We start from the raw sequence: 27,515 nt of genomic DNA, 5'->3' as shown, positions 1-27,515 counted from the left end.
CTCTAAGCACAGATGAAAGTTCTCTATCTATTTGTCATCCTAATCCATTAATTGCTTTATGGATTGAAACTACCTCAGAGTCCATCATCTTGTGTGCCACTTTTTGCCTTTCAGTGTACTGCTTTTCATCCAAGAATCTCAAAGAACTCTGCAAAAGAATGCCTACGTATTATTCCCATTTTACAGATGGGAAAACAGGCAGAGAGGTTAATAACTCTGCCCAAGGCTCCACAAGTCAGCAACAGAATCAGGAGCAGAACTCAGATCTGGCTGGGATTTTGATGCTTTTATCACTCTACTAAATACAAATGCTAAAAACATGAGCCTTGTAATTCACTCTTTTTGCGATGCCGAGGATTTGTACTATTTGGAAAAAAAAATCCCTGGAACTAAAAGCTACAACTATTTAATAACCCTTGTGGCAAAAGAAGAAACTAGACAGCCAAATACTAATAAATAAATGAAGGGTTTTGTGACTGCTTTGACAGGGAGAGAAAAAGGAACTGAGGACTGTAGCTGAATGGAACCTTTAAGAGCTGAAGGTTCAAAAATGTTTAGCTTTAGGGCTGATATTGAAGCTCTTCCTATGTACTCTTCTACTACTACTAAATGGCTTTGTGGTTCATAGGGCATGATGTACACTTCCTTTTGTGGGGATCTTCATGGCAATTTATGTAAGAGGACAGTAGTCCCACTGGAATTTTTATGATGACAAAGATGCCCTTGAAAATTTCACTGGAAATGGCATTACTAACCAACTTATATTTAAAATAAAAGAAAGTTTTTAATGGCAAACCACCATATTTTACACACATATTTTAATACTGCTGTGACAATCAAGGTTAGGGCACCCTCAGGGAAGAACAGGGGGGTTGAACCCCAAAGAATAAGCAGTTGAATCAACTGATTATATACACTATTACTGTACTATAAAAATATGTTGAGTAAGGTCTTTTATAAAGCATGTAATGTTCTGAACTTGATGTTCATTTGAGATATGTATATAGACTGTGGTTATGAATTTATGTATTCATGAATATAGCAAACTGTGCTCATAATCTGTGGTGCTGTCAGGCTGAGGAGGGGCTGCTTTCCTAACCAAAGGAGACTAGCTCCAACAGCTGCCATTGTTCTAGCCAGGAAAAGACAAATAGTAGTCCATTGAAAAAAGGACAAGAGGCATTAAATTATTGTTTTCATAGAGAAACTGAGGGACTTTGGGAAACTGTTCAGAGATTATGGGTGAGTTGCATTACCCATGCATCCGACGAAGTGAGTATTCACCCATGAAAGCTCATGCTCCAATACATCTGGACTCTTTGCTGCTTTTACAGATCCAGACTAACACGGCTACCCCTCTGATATTAGAGAAGGGAGTTTATCTAATTTTATTTTTATCTTTATATTTATTTGCTGTGTAAGTTGTATATGTTTGCTATTCCATACTATTTTATCTTTGAAACTGCGATGCTTTTTATTTAACAAGCCTTTTATTTTTACCCCAAGCAGGTCTCTGGCATGCAAACTGTCCAGTGTGTGCACCAAAATAAGCTGGTGTTTAGGGGGAGAGAGAGGGGTGCGCTGGCTTCACACCTTTGGGGGAGACAAAGCAGAGGATGAAAGTCCAAGTGTCTAGTACTTAAGAATGCAGGGTAGATGGGTTTGGGGTGACTTGTACTGGAAGGGCTGTTGTGGTACTCTGCAAAGAGTAACTAGGCTGGTGGAAGCCAGGGTGAGACCTTGTGCTTGTGGGCAAACTCCGGGTGTCAGGGTTCTGAATGAAAGCTCCACAGCATAAAGGCACCCAAGGTTACACAGCAGATGGTGACTAAACTCCTTACTGGTTTGGGTAATCCCCAAAACATCACAGTGGCATAGTGGTTACAGGAGTTGCACCCCAATAGCAGCAAATCCAAATACTTGCAAAACAGACTAACAGATTGAACAGTGAGGGAACAAAGTACAAGCTTACGGTTTGTTATTTTCTTTTCTTTACTTTGAGTTAAAGGAAATACAACAAGGAAAGTGGAAAATGAGCCAGTTAGAGTTCTTGCATGATCAAGCAAAATATGAGGGCAGGGGTGGGAAATCAATAGTGTGAAAAAGGACTTTTACTTTAAGCTACTACTAAAATATTTTTTTAGTGTTTCTTCTTACCTATACTGTGGAAATGCCATCGATAAAATATCCTCTCAGGTAGCAGCTGTAATATTTTCTGCAGAAAACAAAACTAAACAGTTAACTTTTCCATAATAAATTAGATCATTTAGAGAATCTTATGAAACAGTTCATGTGTCCCTCCAAGCCAAACATGAATTAAACAATACTAAAAAGGGCACCTACAGTAGCAAGGATTAGTGTCCACTATTTTACTTTCCCTAGATATTTAGAGTATATCATGTTCATTAACCACAATTCTAATTACATTTTATAAAGTATCACCATCAAGGAATTTTTTTACTAAACTTTCCATTGTTTTAGAAAGGATCGAAACCCTAATATTTCAGAGCATAAACCAACAGGGTATTTCAAAACTGCACACTTTAGGGTTTTTACATGTTCTTTTGAAGCATCTGATATTGGTGACTGTCAGAGCCAGGATATTGGACAGATCTGAGCAAATCTTACACTCTATGTATTAGAAGGGTAACGAACTCTTGTTTCCACCACCTAATGTTGGCAGATCCACCAGCTCAAGCAGCCCTAGGGGAACTTCTGTGAATACTCTTACAGAGAACTGATTTACCTGCACTTTCATCTGCTGAGTGGAAATGACCAGAATCACATAAAGTTACATTAATTACTCCACAGCAGATGCAGTTGGTGAAGCACTCATGTGCAATAAGATGTAGTGGTCTTCCTTTGTAGTTTTTGGATGACTCTAACAGAGGAAGATCAAGGCAAGGAAGAGGGAAAGTCTTGACCACAACCTCTAACTTTGGTATTCTATATGGTACCAATAAAGCAACGCAATTAAGCACATGCTTAAGTACTTCGATGAATGGGGACCTATAATCTTGGCTGGAAAAACAACTGAGGCCATCAAATTTTGCTGCTTGCTAAGCCAGTGAATTATAATGCTACAAAGCAATGTGTATGAATCACCAAAACTTAATTTTGTTGTTTTTATACTTGGCAAAGAAAGCTTTTTCATGACTTTTAAGTGTAGTGCAAGCCAATGTGGCAAACTTATTCATAGATTCATAGACTCTAGGACTGGAAGGGACCTCGAGAGGTCATCGAGTCCAGTCCCCTGCCCTCATGGCAGGACCAAATACTGTCTAGACCATCCCTGATAGACATTTATCTAACCTACTCTTAAATATCTCTAGAGATGGAGATTCCACAACCTCCCTAGACAATTTATTCCAGTGTTTAACTACCCTGACAGTTAGGAATTTTTTCCTAATGTCCAACCTAAATCTCCCTTACTGCAGTTTAAACCCATTGCTTCTTCTTCTATCATTAGAGGCTAAGGTGAACAAGTTTTCTCCCTCTTCCTGATGACACCCGTTTAGATACCTGAAAACTGCTATCATGCAAAACTTGCAATTAAAGGTCTTTTTTATGAAAGTGCATGATAGGCTGACATCCAACAGAAAAGTAACTCTGGCAAGTAATTGCTAGCTTATTGCTGCTGAGAATATAAAAGGATCAAATTAATACAAAAATGATGAACATGAATTTCTTTTTCTTTTCTGAAAACTTTTCAGCTGCTGAGCGATGGATTTTAAGAAGAGATTAAGAATCCAAAAGGAAAATTAGTTTTAACACTAATTTTAAAGATCAAATAATTATCTCTAAAGAAACTGACAGTACTGTTTCATCATCACACAAAACAATGGGAACAAACTTTCACAAAACTTAAAGCACCACCAGTTCTTAAGAAAAACTACATGCATGATGCAAAATGAGTGACGAGTAATAATGTAAGCAACTGTGACCCACTTCTCGGTCTTTAAAGATAAAGACTGGTAAGAGGAATTAAGGCAATACAGCCAAGCAGACAACACTTAACATTTTAGTTATTTCTTCATACAGGGCCAACAAGTGAGCCATTATTGCCATTGGAAAGATATGCTCAAAAGATGGATTACGACAGAATAAATCTGTTGGAAAACAAAGTGTTTCAGAAGTCGTATACAGTTCTCCAATGACAGTCTCTGAAAATGGAACATTCTTTTCTTAATAGCAGAAAATGATAGTCATGGCAACTTCATAGACATTGAGAACTAGACCTCAGGTCACATCAGTTTTCTACAGCAGCCAGAGTTGTAGGGTAAAAGTCCTTTATAACTATTACCATGGGAGTTGTCCCATAGACAGTATTAAAAACCTTCTTATAGTTAACTCAGAAGAGAAAGTAAGTCTGTGATATCCCTTCTATGTTTCTCATTTTACTTTGTTTCAACATAATCCCCACAAGTTCTTCCATAGGCTTTCACCCGGGGCTTACCTTGGCAGCAGTGGCTAACAATAATTATCCCGAAAATCACATGGCCAGATGTCTAGCTCTCTGTCTATGGGCAAGGTAAATGTGCTTGGAATGGAAAGATCTGACTGGCTCAAAATGAGGTCATGATTAAATAATTGGGGGGGGGGGTTACCTGTTAAAGACCATGTTTCTGCCAATCAGATTGCAGGATATACAAGGATACAATAATTATCCATCCAAGTATTAAAATACTAGGAGATCTGCACCTTTCAATACTACCTTTGACAGTAATCATCTAATTCCTGTTATTTTCTATCCTAAATTGTGAACTTTTCTTTTGGGTGTTTTCATTCTAAGTTTTATAACACTACATGTACCAAATGTGAAGAATAAAAAATCATGCTGAACTTTTCATGCATTCAGATAAATGTTAGACACACAATATATTGTATATGCATAGTGCACAGTAAGAATTCATGGCTTTTAAGAAAAAAATAAATTGCTACAAAAACCTGAATGAACTGGTGGACCTTCAGAATGTATCTTTTAAAAGGGATCCAATGCGGAAACGTTTCAACTTTTTTTTTTTTTTTTTTACTTATTATAAATTGACTAAAAGAAAAAGAAAGAAAAACAATTGACTGCAAGGAAATAAATACATCATAAAGTATTTATTTCTATTTATGTCTTGGATATAATTTCCTCTAATATTAAAAAAAGCACTCGATACCCAATTTTTTATACCTCTAAAAAGGGCCAGTGACCTTTTTCTGTATCAGAATATTTCAGGACGAACCTGTTCCAAGACCATAGATGACGTAAGATTTTAAAACACACTACTTGCTCTAGTGTACAAAGAAGTGTAAAATGTTATGCTGTACGGCAACACAATGTAAATGGGTACATAGTGAAATACTGGTAAATTGTAAATATGGCTCCCAATAGCATGAGCGTTTGCAATACATGGCATAGTATGTTAATCTTATAAATATATGGAATTCTCCATATTAAAGTATTATTAACAAATGTCTGAATATAATGTGATGCACAAATTATGTCAAAAACATAACATAACTTCAGATACAGAACAAACAGAAGTAAATGAAAAGCAAATAAAAGTTACTTCCATGGAAATACTCTCATTGATAAAGAGTGGGAAGAATTATAGAAAATGTAATATACAATAGAAAAGCAGCAAATTACTTCTAAAAACTAGTGCTTTAAAGAGTGGACTGTAAATGCAGACTATTGAAGAAAAATTAAACTAGTTGTAAGATGATGTGAAGATTACCGAATCAGTCAAGGACAAGCAGCTTATTAGTTCACTTTTCAGCAAGCTGAAAATCATTACTCCATAATTCTTGCTCTACGAGAAGCACCAACACGCACTATGTTGATGAGACTGCAAACGCATTGGAAACTCCTCTTTAGCGTACAACTCAGGCTTGGTCTACACTACGTGTTTAAACCGATTTTAGCAGCGTTAAACCGCTTTAACGCTGTATCCGTCCACACTACGAGGCCCTTTATATCGATATAAAGGGCTCTTTAAATCGGGTTTCTGTACTCTTCCCCGACGAGAGTAGCAGCACTAAAATCGGTGTTACCATATCGGATTAGGATTAGTGTGGCCGCAAATCGACGGTATTGGCCTCCGGGCGGCATCCCACAGTGCACCACTGTGACTGCTCTGGACAGCAATCTGAACTCGGATGCAGTGGTCAGGTAAACAGGAAAAGCCCCGCGAAATTTTGATTTTCATTTCCTGTTAGCCCAGCATGGAGCTCTGATCAGCATGGGTGGTGATGCAATCCCAAATCCAAAAAGAGCTCCAGCATGGACTGTACGGGAGATACTGGATCTGATCGCTGTATGGGGAAACAAATCTGTTCTATCAGAGCTCCGTTACAGAAGACGAAATGCCAAAGCGTTTGAAAAAAAAAATCTACAAGCTACACAGTGCTGCGTGACAAGCATAACGGGAAGCCAGAGACTCAAATGGATGCTCGTGGAGAGAGGGAGGGGGTACTGAGGACTCCAGCTATCCCACAATCCCCAGCAGCCTCCGAAAAGTATTTGCATTCTTGGCTGAGCTCCCAATGCCTGTAGGTTCAAACACATTGTCCAGCGTGGTTCAGGGAATAGCTCGTCAATTTACTCCCCCCACCCACGTGAAAGAAAAGGGAAAGAAAGCGTTTCTTGACTTCTTTCAATGTCACCCTATATCTACTGAATGTCGCTGGGAGATGCGATGCTGCGGCAGTGAAGAGCAGTATCCGCTCCTCTCCCCTCCCTGGTGGCAGATGGTACAATATGACTGATATCCGTCGTCACCATCAGCCCGTGAGTGCTCCTGGCTTGCCTCAGGTGAGGTCGGCCGGGGGCGCCTGGATAAAAACAGGAATGATTCCTGGTCATTCCCAGTAGATGGGACAGAACGGCTGGTAACCATCCTCATCATAGCTACTAGGGGCTGAGCTCCATCAGCCCCCTCCCTTTCCTGTGTAAAGAAAAGATTCTGTACTGCCTGGTCTATCACAGCAGTGGAATGCTGGGCTACTCTCCTCCGCACCGCTTAATGTCCTGCCTGGACTGTCATAGCACCGGGAGGTTACCTTCCCCTCATTTTATCTCACTAGTAAGTCACTGTTTCTTATTCCTACATTCTTTATAACTTCATGAAAAAAATGGGGGGACATTGCCACGGTAGCCCAAGAAGGTTGGGGGAGGAGGGAAGCAACGGGTGGGGTTGTTGCAGGGGCACCCCCCCGGTGAATGGCATGTAGCTCATCATTTCTGCGGGATCTGACATGGAGCAGCTGTGCACTCTGATACACTGGTTCTCTAGTATACTTGCCCCATATGCTAGGCAGGGAGGACTACTTTTAGAAACCATAAAAGAGGGATTGATTCGGGGAGTCATTCCCAGTTTTGCCTTTGCACCCCCGGCCGATCTCAGCCAGGGGCACTCATGATAGCAGCAGACAGTACAGAAGGACAGATAACCGTCATCTCACTGCCAATTTACACCAGCAGCAGACGGTACAGAACGACTGGTAACTGTCTCTGCTATCATGCAAAAGCAAATGAATGGTGCTGTGTAGCGCTGGAGTATCGCCTCTGTCCGTGGCATCCAGTACACATACAGTGACTGTAAAAAAAAAAAAGAAAAGAAAAGCTGAACGGGCTCCATGGTTGCCGCACTATGGCGTCTGCCAGGGCAATCCAGGGGAAAAGGGCGCGAAATGATTGTCTGCCGTCGCTTTCCCGGAGGAAGGAATGACTGACGACATTTACCCAGAACCACTCGCGACAATGATTTTTGCCCCATCAGCCACTGGGCTCTCAACCCAGAATTCTAGGGGGAGGAGGAGACTGCGGGAACTATGGGCTAGCTACGGAATAGCTACCCACGGAATAGCTACCCACAGTGAAACGCTCCGGAAATCGACGTTAGCCTCGGACCATGGACGCACACTGCCGAATTAATGTGCTTAGTGTGGCCGTGTGCACTTGACTTTATACAATCTGTTTTATAAAACCGGTTTATGAAAAATCAGAATAATCCCGTAGTGTAGACGTACCCCCAGATTACTAGAGGAAAAAATGTCAAAGAAATGACTCTTTCAAATCACCAGGGTTTTGCAAAGGTTTATTTTATGTGTGTGACATGCTTCCTTTACAAGTTTCCTTTATTTGCAATAAGAAGTTAAGTGTCCAGTCATTTGGAGGTTTCTGTGGGTTGCAGGAAAGTCCTCAGACTGGAAATTGTAAAATGTCTCATGTCCAGATGGGTCTCTGACTTAAATAAAAGTTACTTACCTGTAACCAGAGGGCTTCAAGATGGCTCTGCATATTCACTTATGGGTACTGAACCACCTTGTGGAGCCTTATGGTAGAAAGCTCTTCTAGCAGTCAGCTAAAGTGTTCCCGCACCCCCATCTCATCCCTCCCCTCAGCATTACAACTTACCAAGGGCAATGCTATAAAGGGGGTGGTGCATTCTCACCACCCCAGATCCTTCCAGTGCAAAGCCAAAGACACAGAATGACAAGGACTTTGATAGCCAAGAGATTAAGGGAAGGCAGGTGGGAAGTGTGAATATGCAGACCTATCTCAAAGAACTTTGATTACAGGCAGGTAACCCTCATTTCTTCTTTGAGTGGCTCTGCATATTCCCACTTATGGGATAGACTGGAAGTGCTGAAAACTAACGTGGGGGTGGGGACAGAGTCCTAGCTCAATAGAGACTAAAGCACTGACTTAGTCTGGTGTCCAACCTAGAAGCCAAGTTCAGATCATAGTACTTAGTGAAAGTACGTTGCAGCCCTGCAAATTTCAGCAGCTGGCACTTGCCTAAGACAGGCAAAGGAAGTAGCCACTTCAGCTCTTATGTGGTTAAATTGCAGCAAGCAAAGGAATTTTCACTAGCATGTGGCCCTCAGTGACACGTTGCTTAATCCACCGAAAAACAGTCTAGAAAGAAACCATATATTCTATGTGGTTCTTGGCATAAGAAACAAAACAATATAGGTGATTTACAAATACTCTTAGTTCTGACCAAGGAATAGGCAAGAGCCTAACATCCAAACTGTGTAGAACTGATTCCTCCTCATTAGGGAGAGACTTAGAGGAAGAAAAAAAAAGGCAAATTAATGGTCTGATTCATGTGGAAATCAGACACTACCTCAGGTAAAAATATGGGATCAGGTCTGAGAACTACCTTGTCTGTAGGAAAAGAAGTGAACGGTGGGCATCATTCACTCACTCAATCTCCTGGCTGATGTGATGACAATAATGAAACTATCTTAATAGCTAAATGTCACAAAACACTCAACCAAGGGTTCAAAGGGTGATTTCACCAACATGGCCAGCATCATATTGAGATCCCAAGAAGAAATGGGATCCCTAACCAAGGGATACCCATTTGATAACCATTTCATAAATTAAACAATGAGCAAATAGTGATTTACCATCAGTTAAACAGAGGTATGTAGAGATGGCTGCCAAGTGAATCTTTAATGATGATGTGGTTTTCTAAGTACATGAGGTATTCCAGAACACAAGAAATGGAAGCAGATACAGGAGAATCAGATCACCCTTTCATCCAAGTCTGAAATCAGAACCACTTTAGATGGTAATAGTTCTGGTAGACTCTTTTTGTAATTTAATTAGTAGATCCTGCACAGATGAAGAACATGACTGCTCAGCCACAGTCTGATCAGCCATACCATCAGGTGAAGAGATTGTGGATCCAGATGAAAGATCCTACCCTCCTGCTGGAACAGGAGACCTGGGGACATATGCATGACAACTCCATGAAGACAGCTGAAGGAGATCAGTGGTTTATCGCTGACATGGCTAAGCCAAGGCAATGAGCATCATCCTTGATTTATCCTGAGCCTCTTCCTTAGCACTATCTGAATGAACGGGAAGGGGGATGCATACATCAAGCCCTTTCCCCAGTGCAAAAGGAAAGCATCCAACAAGGACTGACTGTCCCTGCCTTCCCTGGAACAGAAGAGGCAACACTTCCTGTTGACCCTCATTGCAAACAGGTCCACCTCTGTCGACCCCAGTCAGCTAATTTAGTCTAAACCAACTGATCCCTTAAGGACCATTCATACATCCAAGAGCTGTCTCTGTTGAGATGGTCCATGACTATATTGTTTTCCCCTGCTAGATGCAAATTGGTGACAAATACCAATCCCATAAATGTATGGCCTCTATGCACAGAAGAATGGAATGGGCACCCCCTTGCTTGTTGATGTATTACAATCACTAATGTATTGTCTGCCACTACTCGTACAACCCTCTCTTGCAGGTGGGAGAAAGGAATGACCGAAGAGACAGGTGAACAGCTCTTAATTCCAAAACACTGATATGCAGGGATCGCTCCTGAGAGGAGTGGTGCTCTCAAACTGTCAAATGATTCAGTTGCACTCCCCAACCCATGACTGACACATCTGAACTCATTGTCCAGGATGGACCCAGATAATTGAACTGTACATCCCTGAGCACATCCATTCTGCCTGACCACAAGTCTAGGGAGACTATGATATTCTGCGGCACGGTGATCAATTCCCGAAGGCTGTCCAAACTTGGCCTATAAAACCGGAGACAATCAGTGTTGTAAAGGTGTCATTCTTAGATGGACAGAGTCACTTATGTAGTGGCTGCCCTAAAACCCAGGAAGTGTTTTACTCTCTGGGTGGGACATCGCTGGATCTGTAACAGGAACTGGGTCATCTTAATAAATCTGTAACCATGATCTAAATAGGATTAAACAAAATTACCCTGATTTCTCAGATGAGCCACTACCACAGTGCTGTGGAAAGGCCAAATTGGAGCAACCTGTACTGAAAGTGGCATCCGGTCTCCACAAATCAAAGTTACTTGTAATGAGTTTGCCAAATTGAAATATGAAAATAGGAAACCTTTAGATCAAGAGTAATACACCAATTCATGACTGACAGCAAAGGGATTACGGTGGCAAGAGTCAACATGCAGAACCAAAGCTTCCAAATATATTTGTTTAAATACCTTGAATCCAGCTATTCATCGTCTTAGACCGCCCCCCCTTCAAAAGGAAGATCCGCCAGCTTAATTCTAGCGTCCGTAGGTAGGGAGGAGGAACAGAGCCATGCATGCCTCCTGATAGTCGCAGCAGACACCAAAACTCTGGCAGCACAATCCAAAACATCAAACAAGGTTTCTTCCGTTATCAGGCATGTCATCTTTTTCCACAGGTAGAATTGGTAACCGGCAATGACTGCCTAATAATTCACCACCCTAATCCCGAGGGACAATGAAAACATTTTTCTCCTCAACAAATCAACTCTCGTCCCTTCTTTATCAGCCCGGGCGAATGTGATAGTTCAGATCTAGGCACCGGTTACTGGTAGCAGCTACTCCAATTGAGTTAGGAACAGTGTGGGAATGAAAGTAGGAAAACCCTTGAGGGTATCTGATACAACCTGTCAGCTTTCTTAGAAACAAGTTGGCAAGAAGCAGGTGTTGTCCATATGGACTTAGCTGGCTGTCGCAAACCATCCAAAATGGGTAGGGATCTTGTACTCCTTGAAGTTATTATTAATTATTATTATTATTATTATTATTAAAGGCGCTACCTCCTCATCTTGTTCCTCAAATAGGGTTTTAGGTATCACTGTCAGTAATGTTGACAGATCTGTAGGAGTTAAATCAGAAGATTTCTAGACTGACAAATCTTTAACAGACAAAACATTACCACTTAAATCTCTTGGAGGATAATTAAAAGGCTCCCAAGGGGGCCCCCAGTAATGCCACAGGCCCCATGATTGCCAGGTTCCCCACCAACTAGGGTATAGGAATGTGCCTGCCGGAGAACAACTATAGGGTGGCACAAAGAGAACTACAGGTCTCTATATTCTTCCTTTATCTTCCTCCTGGTAAGGATCCAGGTCCAGATCTGATATAGAATGCAATGGTGGTAACAGTGGATTCAAGAGATCCAGCTCTTTGCAGAGAACCTGCAGGGTCTTAGGAGGAGGGAGGAAAGTATGAGCCAGAGGAAGACCCACAGCATCTTCTGACCTCCTCTAATTAATAGGGAATGAGTAAGACGACCTTGGAACTAGGGAACCTGTTTCCCCCAATCGGAACTGAAGTAGCAACTAGAGCCAGCAGATGAACCTGGGCTGTCACGGTGACAGAGCTCTCCAAAAACGAGGACATAGCCAGGACTGACACAGGAGCCAACATCAGATCTGAAGATAGACACAGATCTATATCCCTTACTACCAAAGGCGGAGCAGATCTCTGCTTCTGAACCATAGCAATCTTGTCAGAATCAGGCAGATCTGACAGTTCTGATGCACAGGAACCAGCACTGTTAACACCAGCTGTTTTGTTTCTATGCCTCTCTTTCTTAGCACTACAACCAAAGGCTCTGGTGGCCCAGAATCTGACACACTAAGCTATTCCATTTTCCGGGATCAAGACGTGGAAGTCATAACCAGCCCCAGTCCTGCAGCCACAAGGGTTCTGTCGGGGTTGGATAGCTAGGAAGCACAAGTATAGGCACCCCTCTTTAGGAACCAGGGCAGTGGGATCTGACCATATAACCTTCGGTCTGGGCATCTGCAGCCTCAGAGGCTTGACTGAGGGAGCTATAGTAACTGAGTCCTACCCCAGCAGAGGCTGCGATTTCTTGGAATCCATCAGTTGCTTGACGCTGCTGGTAGCCACAGGGGCTGAGACTAGTCTCTTAGGGCATGTTTTCATTAGCAATGTTAAAACACTGGCCGCAGCAGTGCTTTAACATGGCTGTGTAATTGCAGCATAGCACTGGGAGAGAGCTTTCCCAAGGCTATAAAAATAACCCACATCCACAAGAGGAATAGCTACCAGTACTGGTGCACTATTTACACTGGAGCTTCACAGCCTGGAAACTTGCAGCACTCAGAGGTGCATTTTTTCACACCCCTGAGTGAGAAAGTGGCAGTGGAGTAAAGTGCCAGTGTAGACAAGCTCTTAGATCTGTGATCCAAGTCCAGAGGCTCTAACCTCAAGAATAAACAAAACCCTGGTGATAATCAAGGTTGAACAAACAGTGAGTATGTAGCTTGTGGCCCAAACAATATCAAACAAAACAACTATTTCAGTTGAAAACAGGCTGGGGTTGACTTTAATCACCAGGTGATAACCCAGATGACAATGAATTTCAGGGTGTGTCTAGAACCAACACTGATTAGAAATGGTACATAGAAGTCTGTGATACACATTGTGAAGAGCAAATTTAGGATCTCAGTTCCTTGGGACAGGTAACATACAAAAAAAAAAACCAACACCTTTTTGTTTTTCCCTGGAAAATACACTATTTGGTAGAGGTAGGGCTTTTGGTAGATCCTTGCATTAGAACAACCCTTTTAGTCCTCCTTATCAGCTGGGGACAAGTAAAATGGGTGGGAAGGAAAGAATGCAAAGTGGTCTTGACTCAGAATAGCCTCCATATCTGAAACCTTGTGATAAAATTAAATTTAGGACACATCTGACCCACATCACTTCCCCTTCTCTTCCGCTGCTCTCAGCAGTTTGAAATCAGAGATGAAAAATGAATGTGTTTGGAGAAAAATATTAAATAGGCTAACAGTGATCAGATTAGTGAATCATCTGCATAGTCCAATCCTGAATATTTAGCTGAAGGGGTCTTCCAATCTATGTAATTGTCTGAGGTCAATCACATCACAGCTTCCATCTAAACCACTTTAAAAAACTGTGCAAGTTATTAAGAGAATGGATATAAATAATCAAAATTAACTTAGCACACTTTGCTCCTGGCAGATAGGAAATGGCTCGCAAAGTGTCTGAACTGCTAAATGAGGTGAAAAACATAACCTAATTCAACGTTAAGACTGAAACGCTTGTGTTATTAGTAAAAAGAACAGGAGTACTTGTGGCACCTTAGAGACTAACAAATTTATTTCAGCATAAGCTTTCGTGAGCTACGTCTCGCTTCTTTGGATGCACAGAATGGAACACACAGACAGGAGATATTTATACGTACAGAGAACATGAAAAGGTGGAAATATGCATACCAACAGGAAGACTCTAATCAATTGAGATGAGCTATCATCGTTTTGCTGATGATAGCTCATCTCAATTGATTAGAGTCTTCCTGTTGGTATGCATACTTCCACCTTTTCATGTTCTCTGTATGTATAAATATCTCCTGTCTGTGTGTTCCATTCTATGCATCCAAAGAAGTGAGCTGTAGCTCACGAAAGCTCATGCTGAAATAAATTTGTTAGTCTCTAAGGTGCCACAAGTACTCCTGTTCTTTTTGCAGATACAGACTAACACGGCTGCTACTCTGAAATCTGTTATTAGTGCTTCTTGTGCGTATGTATTACTGGGTCCCAAGATAAATATGTTACTTTAGATATTAACATTAGGGAGGTGAACTAACAATCAGATGGACAACCACCCATGTTTGTATTCCTGAGAATCTATTCTTCACTCTCCTCTCCAACATAGTTTTAAGAAATGTATACAGCCTTTACTATGAAAAACAAATGACATTTTCTTCCGCTCCAACCTCAATTCTTAGTTATACTGCTGTGAATTCCAAACTGGCTATTGACATCTTGTTTGGAATTTCACAGTAAAGTAATATGAAATATTTTAAGAAATCCCACAGTGTGAAATAATATTACTTTTTAAAAAAACACACAGATCTATTTAATGCTTAGTGCTTTGCTGCATCTATATGGTAATCCATTATAGCAGACTTGAAATAGAAATTAGGTATTACTACTGATCAACACATCAGGGTATCTGTCAGTTCTTTTAACTGATTATCCATAGCTCCTTTTCTTCTGGTCTTACTGCATGACTAGGAATAACGTGAAGTTTCAACCTTAGTTTATACAGGATGTTCCTTTTTGAAACAAACACTTTTTTGTTTTAAACTCAGTTTTCATTTTGTATGTGTAAAAAGAATCCTATATCTCAGATTATTAGGGTGAATGCATCATTTTTTAGCAGATTCACAGTCTCGATTAATAATGCAGTTTGCGGGGGGGAGAATAGGAAGATATAATGCTTCTATTTTCCCAACTTTATTTAGCAATATGGGGTTGGAATCCTGCACCCAGTAATGCCCGCTACCCAGTGCTTTCAAGGGTAAAAATAACTCCATAACATAGCTATCCATATGGAAGGGGAGAAAATTCCCTCCTGACCCCAGTAGCTTTCCAGCTTACACCTTTAAGCAAGAGAAATGATACTCATAATTGTCTTAACTTATACAGCTATAACTGCAGGTGGACTGAAACACACTGTGCTGAGTGCCTTACTAAAAAAAGCCAGGAAGTGAGTGTATTCTTGTTGACTGGACAGGGAAAGAAAAGGTGTATGCCAGTGAAATGGAGATTGTGTCGGTCATGTCACTTCATGGGGTTACATATCCAGAAAGCAGCAAATGTTTGATGCAAACTCTCACATTACAGGGAAGTCCTATTATTCAGCTGGTGAATGGATATGCCGAGCCAACAGAGAGGTCCAGGGTAGCTCTTCTATTTGGCTATGTGTGAGTACTGCAATTTTGCTGGTACCTGTAAGCAAAGATTTGTACCTTTAGTATTAAAGGATTTCAATAGTAAGGCCCATAGCAAATTAGGATGTAAGCTATTATTCAGAGACTTAGGAGCTTGGTTGAAGCAGTAGGAGGCCACTGAAGTTAGGATGCCAGCAGCAGCTCAATCTAGACTGCAGGGTACTCTCTTAATTACATCACAGGCAAACATTTATAAGTACTTGAGGCCAAGTGGAATGTGTGCCCAACCATGCAACTTACTCCTTCATGCTCCAAAGAAGCACCTTAAAATAAATATTTTAGAAGTCGAACATCCTAGCTGGAATCCTGCTGGAAAGGTATAACAAGTGGGGTTCCGCAGGGGTCTGTTTTGGGACCGGTTCTGTTCAATATCTTCATCAACGATTTAGATGTTGGCATAGAAAGTACGCTTATTAAGTTTGCGGACGATACCAAACTGGGAGGGATTGCAACTGCTTTGGAGGACAGGGTCAAAATTCAAAATGATCTGGACAAATTGGAGAAATGGTCTGAGGTAAACAGGATGAAGTTCAATAAAGATAAATGCAAAGTGCTCCACCTAGGAAGGAACAATCAGTTTCACACATACAGAATGGGAAGAGACTGTCTAGGAAGGAGTATGGCAGAAAGAGATCTAGGGGTCATAGTAGACCACAAGCTTAATATGAGTCAACAGTGTGATACTGTTGCAAAAAAAGCAAACATGATTCTGGGATGCATTAACAGGTGTGTTGTAAACAAGACACGAGAAGTCATTCTTCCGCTTTACTCTGCGCTGGTTAGGCCTCAACTGGAGTATTGTGTCCAGTTCTGGGCACCGCATTTCAAGAAAGATGTGGAGAAACTGGAGAGGGTCCAGAGAAGAGCAATGAGAATGATTAAAGGTCTTGAAAACATGACCTATGAAGGAAGGCTGAAGGAATTGGGTTTGTTTAGTTTGGAAAAGAGAAGACTGAGAGGGGACATGATAGCAGTTTTCAGGTATCTAAAAGGGTGTCATCAGGAGGAGGGAGAAAACTTGTTCACCTTAGCCTCCAATGATAGAACAAGAAGCAATGGGCTTAAACTGCAGCAAGGGAGATTTAGGTTGGACATTAGGAAAAAGTTCCTAACTGTCAGGGTAGTTAAACACTGGAATAGATTGCCTAGGGAAGTTGTGGAATCTCCATCTCTGGAGATATTTAAGAGTAGGTTAGATAAATGTCTATTAGGGATGGTCTAGACAGTATTTGGTCCTGCCATGAGGGCAGGGGACTGGACTCGATGACCTCTCGAGGTCCCTTTCAGTCCTAGAGTCTATGAGTCTATAAGCAGCATACTGCAAATTTTACAACAGAAAGCTATCAGAATATTGTAAGGGCATACTAGGGCAGATATGTCTGAATGAATCACAGTCATAGTAGACAGAGCCTTTGAAGGTACAGAAAGCCCTTTCCCATGTGTAAGAGAGAATCAACACTCATGAACTATGGAATTCCCTTCAAAGATTGGAGATATAGCAAGGAGAGAAAGGGTGTGATGGTAAACAATTCCATTATTAAAAATAAAAACTACTTAACTTGCGAGGACGAACAACGGACTAAAGACCTACAAACTTTCACATTCCATATGCCAGAGGAAGCTCTCTTATGCATACATAGTAGAAGCAGAAAGCAGAGTTCTAGAGGCTCCTAGAATAAGATATGGCTGAACAAGAGGACACAGAAGACTGGAAGTCTTACTCTGGCCCTATTTTTATGGGAATAAAAAAAAATAGTTTGTCAATGCCACAGTTGACTATTTAGGTTTTTGTTTTAAACAGCTTGACTCAATATTGCTAACATACTATAATATGTATGAAGTAGTACTGCATTTAGATTTTTACATATGGTGAGAGTAGGTAACGTTCATGACAGTCTCGCCATAGTCCACAGATGGCTGAAAATTGTATAATTTTTAAATATATTTATGCTAGTTGTGTCGCACTGAAAGGAACACACATTCTCTTGAAGCATGTTGGTCTTGGGTTTATTGGGCTCACCTTAAATATACAGTCTCAATGAGTATTTGCCTGACAGACTGACACTTCTCAGGTGTATCCAAGGTTGTGAGACACCTCACAATCACCTGTCCTTAGTGTGAGGAAGTCTTCACTGGATCTGCTGTGGATCAGTGCCCTGAAACCACCAGCCTCAGGCAACACAAGCACTAGGCCTTGCTCTCTCTGCAGCCTTGCTCTCTCTACAGCAAGAGGCACACACTCATAGATGCTGACTCCATGGGTGCTCGGGCCCGGAGCACCCACGGAAAAAAATTAGTGGGTGCTGAGCACCCACCAGCAGTCAGCTCCCCCTTTCCCCTCCCAGCACCTCCAGCCCACCAGCAACCCCACCAATCAACTCCTTTCCCTCCTTCCTAGCACCTCCTGCCCGCCACGATCAGCTGTTTTGCAGCATGCAGGAGGTGCTGGAAGGGAGGTAGAGGAACAGGGATGGGGCACGCTCGGGGGAAGAGTGGAACTGGATGGGAAGAGGAGGGGCAGGAAGAGGTGGGGTTTGCGAGAAGGGCTGGAGTGGGAAGAGGGGGGCGGGGCAGGGGTTTGAGCACTCACCGGGCCTAGAGCAAGCCGGCACCTATACATACACATCCTAACAGCATCCCTCTGGAGCACTCATCCCTTGTTCTGATGAACACGGTCAGAACTCTCAGACTCACTATTTCCAAAGAAACAGTACACACCAGCTTATAAAATTCACCTTAAGATCACTCTACTCCACACCTAGATAGATGTTTTATCTAAGAACAGAGATTCAAGTGATACTGGAAACAAATGGTTACATATAAAACAAAATTATAACACTCTCTAGAACTTAAACTTGATCCGCATACATTCCCCTAGCTCCTACAAGATAGCTTACCCCAAAATACCTTTTCCCAGGATTTTTAACCAGTTTGGCTAAGACCTCCTTCTTATAAGATCAAGTACACTGGTTGCCTGTCCTCAGAGGATGGAACCCTGGCAGTTCATCTGTACTCCAGATATAATTTCAAAAGGTCATTATCTTACTTCTAAACAGGACAACCCGTTTTTATTTTTCCCTCCAGCCCCTGCAAACTCCTGATTAGCATTTAGCTCAGACTGTAAATGGGCATCCATTGTGAACCACATAATACTTAATTTGGACATGACCAACTACAGTGAGGTAAGCATCATTTCCACTCTGCCTGCAAGCGGCATATGCATCGCCTTTCATAGATTCATAGACTTTAAGGACAGAAGGGACCATTATGATCATCTAGTCCGATCCCTTGCACAAAGCAGGCCACAGAATCTCACTCACCCACTTCTGCAACAAACCCCTAACCTATGTCTGAGTTATTGAAGCCCACAAATTGTAGTTTGAAGGCCTCAAGTGGCAGAGAATCCTCCAGCAAGTGACCCGTGCCCCATGCTGCAGAGGAAGGCGAAAAATCTCCAGGGCCTTTGCCAATCTGCCCTGGAGGAAAATTCCTTCCAAACTCCAAATATGGCAATCAGTCAAACCCTGAGCATGTGGGCAAGACTCACCAGCCAGCACCCAGGAAAGAATTCTCTGTAGTAACTCAGATCCCACCCCATCTAACATCCCATCACAGACCACTGGGCATACTTACCTGCTGATAATCAAAGATCAAGTGCCAAATTAATTGCCAAAATTAGGCTATCCCATCATATCATCCCCTCCATAAACTTATCAAGCTTAGTCTTAAAGCCAGATATGTCTTTCCATGACACTTGCCTTAACTCACAGTGCTAGAGAACATAATTTTTAGTATAAATATATAACTACACATTTTCCGTATACATATCTCACAATGATTATGAGAACCAGTGTGACATAGGCTTTCATTAGAGACCTTACTGACATTCTTTGGCAGAGTAGAAGGTAGAGGCCAGACCCAGTGGATCTCTGTAACCTTTATGTACACCTATGCCCTCTGCCTGGGTCACACAGACATCTTAACATTTGTTTAATTATCTTGTTTGCTGTATATTATTTACACTACGTTTTCCAAAGAAGGATGTGGATGATCCATGTTCAATTAAGCTCCTACTATGACTATATGCACAACCTGAACACGTGCACACACAAGTGAATTTGTGCACAACTGCACACATAAATTTAGGACCTAAGTGTATACACCAATTCCATTCAGATTGTTAAACCATGCCCATCATAATCGCATGTGTGCACCATACATTTGTATCCTTCCCTTTCTGAAAATATGGGCCTTTAAATTTTTATATCTAGAGATATTTCTAAAGACCAATCATTAGTTCTAGACTGAAACAAGCAGTAGCACATAGTATGAGTTTGTGTAAGTTCAAATATTTTTATTCATTATGATCTTTGAAAAGGAAAACTATATACCCTTGTGGGAAAACCAGTGTAAAACCTAGACCTTTCTGCAATATAAAATTCTTATTTTAACTTTTGTCTTCCTAAAAGAGTTTGCACTTATGAAAGTTAGGAAACTATGCTTCTGTGTTTAAAAATAAGTAACTGCAGGGATCTGGAAGAAAATCTCCAAGCTATGCCACATACAGCACAGTACAATTGTCTAGTTACACTATGGAGAAGGAAGGGGATTTTTTCTTTGTCTGAAGCATTAGACATTGGTGGTTGTCTGAGGCAAGATATCAGAGGTTCCTAAGCATGAATGGCTATTAGAGAAATCAAGCTCTCTCAAAATCCAGCTCTCTCAATTACCTACTCTGGCAGTGAATTCCACAGATTACTGTATGTTATGTAAGGTTACATTTATGTAAATGTAGTGCTCATAAAAAGGTCCATCATGACTGAGTTCAGCCTTAACGAGTAATGCCTTCTGTAGTCACAGAAAGTTACAGCACAGACAGTGGTAGTATAAGCTTCCCGAAAATATTCTGTTACTTTGACAGGGAGTGACCATTGCTAAGGAAGAGAGGGAAATTCAGTCTTCACATTTATCCAGCCTTTGACCTCCACGGTCTGACTGAATAAGGGTGCTAAATATTTCAGTTGTGATGCTAATTTATATAGAACCACTGCGAACTGGACTGAGGCCAAAATCATTTTACAGAATATTCCAGAGAGCTGAATTTTAAAACCTTACATTTTTTGTTTGGTCATAAAAACATTCTAAAATAGTCACTGTGAACAGGTATTGAGGTCTGATGTTACTGCCTTTTAATTTAATAGATTTCCTCCCTTCTGATTGTTTCATATCCATTACTAAATTGGTTTTAATTAGATATTAGGTATATAATCACTGATGCTGACATGCAGACAAGTATTCCAAATTAAAGCAGAAGCAGCCTTCTCTGTTTGGAACTAAAAAAGGTTTTATGCTTTAAAACCAATTTGTGGAGAATGGAGTTACTTTCTTTTGTTTTAAACAAACACTAGGTGTCACTCTAAAACAGTTGCAAATACCACCAAAATATACTGGAAAAAAGTAAAACAATTATGTAAATCTCCTTCCTAAATATGTTTATTGATTCTTAAACTCAGTTAACCCTCAGCATCTGTACTGAGGATGTTTTAATCCTAACTAATTATTTATCTAATTAGAAGAAAATATTGGAAAAACCTTGGCTCCTGCTGAAATAGGATTACATATGGTAAACTAAACAACCAATTAATTTCATCTCCTATGGCTTGAGGTATCCTTTGGTCTATTTGATTGGCATTTACACTGTTTTCTCTGTCCTATATTCACATTGAGGTATCCTTTGGTCTATGAGTTAAGAGCTCCTTCCAAAGGACCATTCTCCTCTGTGCATTACATTACTAACAGTGTAACAGAGATAATGAGTGATAAGCTTACTAGAAAAAAAGATTGTCATCTTATTTCCAACAGATTAACATTATAGAGCAGGTCACTCCTAGTTTTATGGAAATATCTTATCCATTGATTTCCTCTTCCTCATGCTGTTGAAAACTATATAATACGTATTCCTGAATGGTAAACATCTCAGTAAGTCGTATCCACCAATATCCTTTGACTTCTATTAGCTTTCAAAGTTTTTGGTTCTCTTTTAAGCCTTTAAAGCCTTGTTTCAATAAAGTATATAAGCGCATGTTTAAAATTAAGTAAATGTAAGGTTTTTAATGCATTTTATCCAGCAAAACACAACCATGAGATTTAAACACATGCATAAGCAATTTGCTGAATCAAGACTTAATGCTGTTATGTTCATAAAAGTTACTGTGCAATATTTTTCCATTTTACACAGTATTTCTGTCCTAAGTGTTTTCAAGTATTTTTTTTAGTATTAATCACCCATACAGTGCCTTGCATTATTTAAATTAATGTAGAAACAGTAAATACTAAGTTTCAGAGTAGCAGCAGTGTTAGTCTGTATCCGCAAAAAGAACAGGAGTACTTGTGGCACCTTAGAGACTAACAAATTTATTTCAGCATGAGCTTTCGTGAGCTACAGCTCACTTCTTTGGATGCATAGAATGGAACACACAGACAGGAGATATTTATACATACAGAGAACATGAAAAGGTGGAAGTATGCATACCAACAGGAAGAGTCTAATCTTAGTATGCATACTTCCACCTTTTCATGTTCTCTGTATGTATAAATATCTCCTGTCTGTGTGTTCCATTCTATGCATCCGAAGAAGTGAGCTGTAGCTCACGAAAGCTCATGCTGAAATAAATTTGTTAGTCTCTAAGGTGCCACATGTACTCCTGTTCTTTTTGTAGATACAGACTAAATACGGCTGCTACTTTGAAACCTGTCTTAAAACTACAATACCCACCTGCTGAAGTGAAAAATAGATTGACAGAGCCAGAAGAGTACCCAGAAGCCACCTACTACAGGACAGGCCCAACAAAGAAAATAACAGAACGCCATTAGCCATAACATACAGCCCCCAACTAAAACCTCTCCAGCGCATCCTCAAAGATCTACAGTCTATCCTTAAAGATGATCCCTCACTCTCACAGATCTTGGGAGACAGGTCAGTCGTCGCTTATAGACAGACTCCCAACCTGAAGCAAATACTCACCAGCAACCGAACACCATACAACATAAACACTGACCCAGGAACCTATCCTTGCAACAAAGCCCGATGGCAGCTCTGTCCACATATCTATTCAAATGACACCATCACAGGACCTAATCACATCAGCCACGCCATCAGGGGCTCATTCACCTGCACATCTACCAATGTGATATATGCCATCATGTGCCAGCAATGCCCGTCTGCCATGTACATTGGCCAAACCGGATAGTCTCTATGCAAAAGAATAAATGGACACAAATCTGACATCAGGAATCATAACATTCAAAAACCAGAGGGAGAACACTTCAACCTCTCTAACCACTCAGTGACAGACTTGAAGGTGGCAATTTTGCAACAAAAAAAAACTTCAAAAACAGACTCCAAAGAGAGACTGTTGAACTCAAGTAATATGCAAATTAGATACAAGTAACTCAGGCCTAAACAGAGATTGGGAATGGTTGGGTCATTACACTAATTGAATCTATTTCCTTATGTTAATTTCTCCTCACACCTTCTATGGGTCATCTTAATTATCACTTCAATGTCTTTTTTCTCCTGCTGATGATAGCTCATCTCAGTTGATTAGACTCTTCCCATTGGTATGTATACTTTCACCTTTTCATGTTCTCTGTATGTATAAATATCTCCTGTCCGTGTGTTCCATTCTATGCATCCGAAGAAGTGAGCTGTAGCTCACGAAAGCTCATGCTGAAGTAAATACTAACATACCCTAGCTGGGTGGGTATTAGCTCTGTTTCTTGAGTGGAAACATAGACACAATTACTTTTCCAAGACCATAGAGTAAGTTAACATGGACCTGAGATTAAAACTCAGGGAGCAACTGCCTTCTGATGCCTTGCTTAGCCCACAATGCCTTCCTTTTACTCTTTTGGGTGGGAGAGGGGAATATTTTTCTGCTGTTGCCATTGAAGAGCTAAAACAACTATACAATAGCTAACATGACTCTGTTCTGCTTCATGTATAAACTTAATGGCTAAACTCCTACTTTAGATTCTTTTATTAGTGTTAACATAAATAGCAGATTCAGATTACAGTTTGAAAAGGAAGTGTTGTAAGTTAGGAAAAAACAACAAACAAGTCAAAAGATATGAGACTGAAAATTCCAGATTGCCTAAACTCTCATTTCATTTTTTTCCCAGGTTACAGACACACATTAAGATGACCAAGTGTTTTTTTAATTGTTTATACTCCTAGTTTATTGGCAATTAAAATATAGATGCATGTAAGACAAAAGATGGAGTGTTTCACTGATCCTTGCTCTGTAAGAAGGAAGATCTGTATGCAGGAGTTGAGAACAACCTTAATTAAGTTTCATTTTAAATTTTATATTGAAGAGTCTTCTTTTCTTCCTTGTTCTAGAAAATAATCTCCATTTCTAATGCCATTATGAGTATAAAGTCAGCACTGAAGAAGTAGTTCCCAGCTAAAGACAATAATTCACTTCTGGACTAACATCAAAGAAAGAGAAATAGCAGTCTCAAAATTGCTTTTTTAGCAACATTAACGAAACTAAAACAGGGAAATCAATTACAGCTGCTTATATGATCAGCATTTTTAAAAATCAGGCCATCTCTTTAGGTAGCTACAAATGCATTTAGAAACCTAATTTTAGACAGCCATTGCTATCAGGGACTTCAGGGACAGATTAGGATTATACTGTGTGATATGGTTTCTGGAGTACATTAAGAGCACTTTCATTTTCTGTTCATACAGTTGAGATTCATCCACTCCAGTAGAGACGTTTCCTCCCATCCAAATGCACTTAACCAGTTGCTCTAATCAAATTAAAATTATCCCTGAAATAATCTTCTCCATCTCTCTGAGACACAGCAGCTTGGTCAACAGAAGAATTCTTCTGTCAACCTAGTTGTGTCTACACCAGGGTGTTATAGGTAGATCAAACTATGGCTCTCAGTGTGTGAAATTTCTCAAAGTCCCAAGCAACATACCTTGGCTGATTTAATTTTTAAGTCTAGATGGGCCTACATCACTTATGAGCCTGTGTCTCATTGAAAGTCAATGGGACTTAGAAACTTCCTAAATTTTATCCTTAATTCATTACAGCAGATACATTATTATATGATTCTGAATATTTCTAAAAAGGAATTATCGACACATTCAGACCCCAGCCTCAAAGCTCTTCTTCATCTTTCACTGCTGTCTGCAAAGCTGAATCCTAATCCTACTTCTTTGTCTTCAAGCACTCTGCAATCTGCCACTGTCAGTCCTCTAAATTCTCCTCAGAATCATTTCCTAGTATTTTAGCTCTGTCTTCTCAGGCAGTCCCAGAGAATGAAGCACTTTTTCTCCTTTTAGGTTTCACAGACTGAAAATCCTGCTGTGACAGGTAAAATGAGTTTACAGGGAAAATTCCATTTACATTTGTGTTCTCTTTGCCTTAATTCTTCTGTTGCTTTCCTGACTCAAAAGTTTCAGTGAAGTCTTTGAAGACTTTGATTTTATGCCCTCAGAAAATAAAAGTTCTTTTTTCTCTTACATCTCCTGAGAGTCGCAGGAGTCTCTCATCTGATAGTAGTGCATCTTAATAATTACATCTCTTGGACAACTTCCAATTTTTGCAGTGAGGGAGAAACTGGTCTCGGAGCTCCATCAATAGCTATTTCTGCTTTAAATTCAGTGCATTTTAAAGCTTTTCACCAGCAGAGGAGGTTTCCTTTATTCAAAAATTTTCAGAAACTCTTTATTCTCTTATTATTTCTAAACTAAGTCAAGTCATTTCGTGCTGTCTCTTTTTGAGCTGCTTGACTAAGGAGTGAAGATTCAGGACTGCATCAGTAGCTTCTCCAACTCCAGGTTCCACAGTGTGCTCACCCTCTAACCTAGCTGGACAATTTTAAAATATTTCTCAGGGCTAGGAGTTTAGTTTGAATACTGTTTGGATAGCTTTAGTTCCAAGGGAAATAACTGCATGTCAGTTTAACTGCTGGAAGTCTGTGCTTGTTTTTCCACTTTTAACTTTCACTCAAAGCTGCAGATCTTCAGAGGGTGGCAAGCTATCACCATGTTAACTATAAGAAGTGGAGGGACCATATTTTAGGGAAAGGGAACTGGGGAGATTGTTAATGGAAGCAGATTCTGTAGCCGCTAACTCAAAGTTCAAGTTCAAACTGTTATCCTCAGTGGGTCCACCTGACAGGCTCAAGATCTACAATTGTTAAGATTTAGGCCTGGTCTACACTTAAAAGTTAGGTTGACATAACTACGGCACTCCCAGGTTTGAAAATATTCACACCCCTGAGCACCATAATTATGCCAACCTACTTTCTGGGATAGACATGGGTAGGCCAACAGAAAACCACCTCCCATTCCCACAGGAGGCATCTACACTATGTTGCTACAGTGGCACAGCTGCACTGCCGTAGCTGAGCCATTGTAGTGCCCACATTAACAAATGGCCCACATGGGCCTGAATTACCAACAGGATTTCTGAATAAGGTATCTATAGGTAATCATAGTTCCATCAAAAAATAAATCCAGGCAGGTCAATCAGCTGGTAGACGTTCCACTTCTGACCAAGAAGATTGATTTGAGGATGCATTTTAATTTCAGAACCAGTAGGATCATCCCAATTTCTCCTGTGATGCAACCTACATTCAAATGAAGTTATGGGCTTCTTATGATTTTGTAAAGAATTCACCATGTCCATCGGAGTACTTTACACTGGTATATTCAGCCTCTTTTCACTTCCTTGAAGTGAATATGTAGTGTGTATGTTTTTTCGCCACCCGAAGTCCAAGAAAAAGGTGATCTTAGTAGAGTTATTTGAGAGTGTTTTTAATCCATGCTAGCTGCAGGATCTTATCCATATCCCAGGAATTGAGAAGAACAATAATTCACATCTCAAAGCTATTGTTTCACGCTGTTCACACACTGTCATTAAAACTGACTTTTTGCATGCCAAAGTAATTTTCACCCAAAGCAAGCCTCAAAACTTCTTCCTCCCTCGTTGGTCTCCATAGATCTTGATAGCCTTAACACAATCTTCTGTTACATGTTTGTACAGTTCCTTGCATAATGGGGTTCTGGGCCATGACTGGGGCTCCTAAATGCAACTGTGATACGAACAATAAATATATCGTAGACCAAACATCCTTATCAAAATTCACACACCAGAATTTCCTCTTTCCTCCCTTACCAACAGTTGAGAGGCACTTTCAAATGAATATCAAGCATCCCATTTCCCCCCTTCCTTCAGCAATGTAGTTTCCCTGGCATGATTTTTTCCTCACTTGCCTTCACTCTCAAACTGTGTTCACACTAGAAAAAAAGGTGTGTTAAATGATATGTTAAAATACAAATTGCCTTGTTTACCCCAGGGACAATCCCAGCATGCTAGTTTTTCATTTCTGGTCATAATTGCAACTATTTTAAAAAAATATTTTAGTTAAAAGAAAAAATCTCATCCCTGTGTGAATTCCAAATGATATCTGTTTCCTTCAGTTAAGAAGATATATACATTTTTAAAAACTTTTAAACTTGTTAGCACTGCAGAATCAATATAAACTACTGGCAAGTGTACTCTCTTCTTTGGTGGTTTGCACAGTCATTAAAACTGTTAGCTAATTTCCGAATACAGATTCTCTATTTCAGAAGGTGATGTGCAAGACTGATAGATACATGCTGGCTTTTACACCTCAGCTTGAGTTTGCATGGCTGTTGGAAAACCATCTCTTTTCTGTGAAGTGCAAAAATTAGATCCAGTTGTTACTGATGCTTTGTCTGCACTGGAGAACTGAACTGTTTGTAATTAGTCATTTTCTGCACCAACTGAGACACAAACAATTCAGTGCATCCACATTAGGCATGCTGATCAGTTATATTTCTCCCAGGCACCCACACTGGCATTGCCTTAAACTGTTTCATTTCAAATGCCTTGGGAGTACTTATCTTCACCACAGAGGGGTGTCAGGATCCAGTTA

General features: G+C 40.5%; 1 protein-coding gene across 3 annotated transcripts in view; it reads right to left on the bottom strand.

The window, feature by feature from the left end:
* Nucleotides 1–27,515, bottom strand: part of RALGAPA2 (Ral GTPase activating protein catalytic subunit alpha 2) — a 309,497-nt gene that overhangs the window by 248,423 nt on the left and 33,559 nt on the right. For all 3 annotated transcript variants that reach the window (XM_050951273.1, XM_050951274.1, XM_050951275.1), the window contains exon 4: nucleotides 2,158–2,215. In XM_050951273.1, coding sequence (XP_050807230.1) covers nucleotides 2,158–2,215 — 58 coding nt within the window. The remainder of the gene's footprint in view (nucleotides 1–2,157; nucleotides 2,216–27,515) is intronic.

This window comes from Gopherus flavomarginatus, chromosome 4 (genome assembly GCF_025201925.1).
Source record: "Gopherus flavomarginatus isolate rGopFla2 chromosome 4, rGopFla2.mat.asm, whole genome shotgun sequence".
Classification (NCBI taxonomy): Eukaryota; Metazoa; Chordata; order Testudines; family Testudinidae; genus Gopherus; species Gopherus flavomarginatus.
The sequence above is the reverse complement of the archived record's forward strand: the minus strand, read 5'-3'. Positions and strand labels throughout refer to the sequence as shown.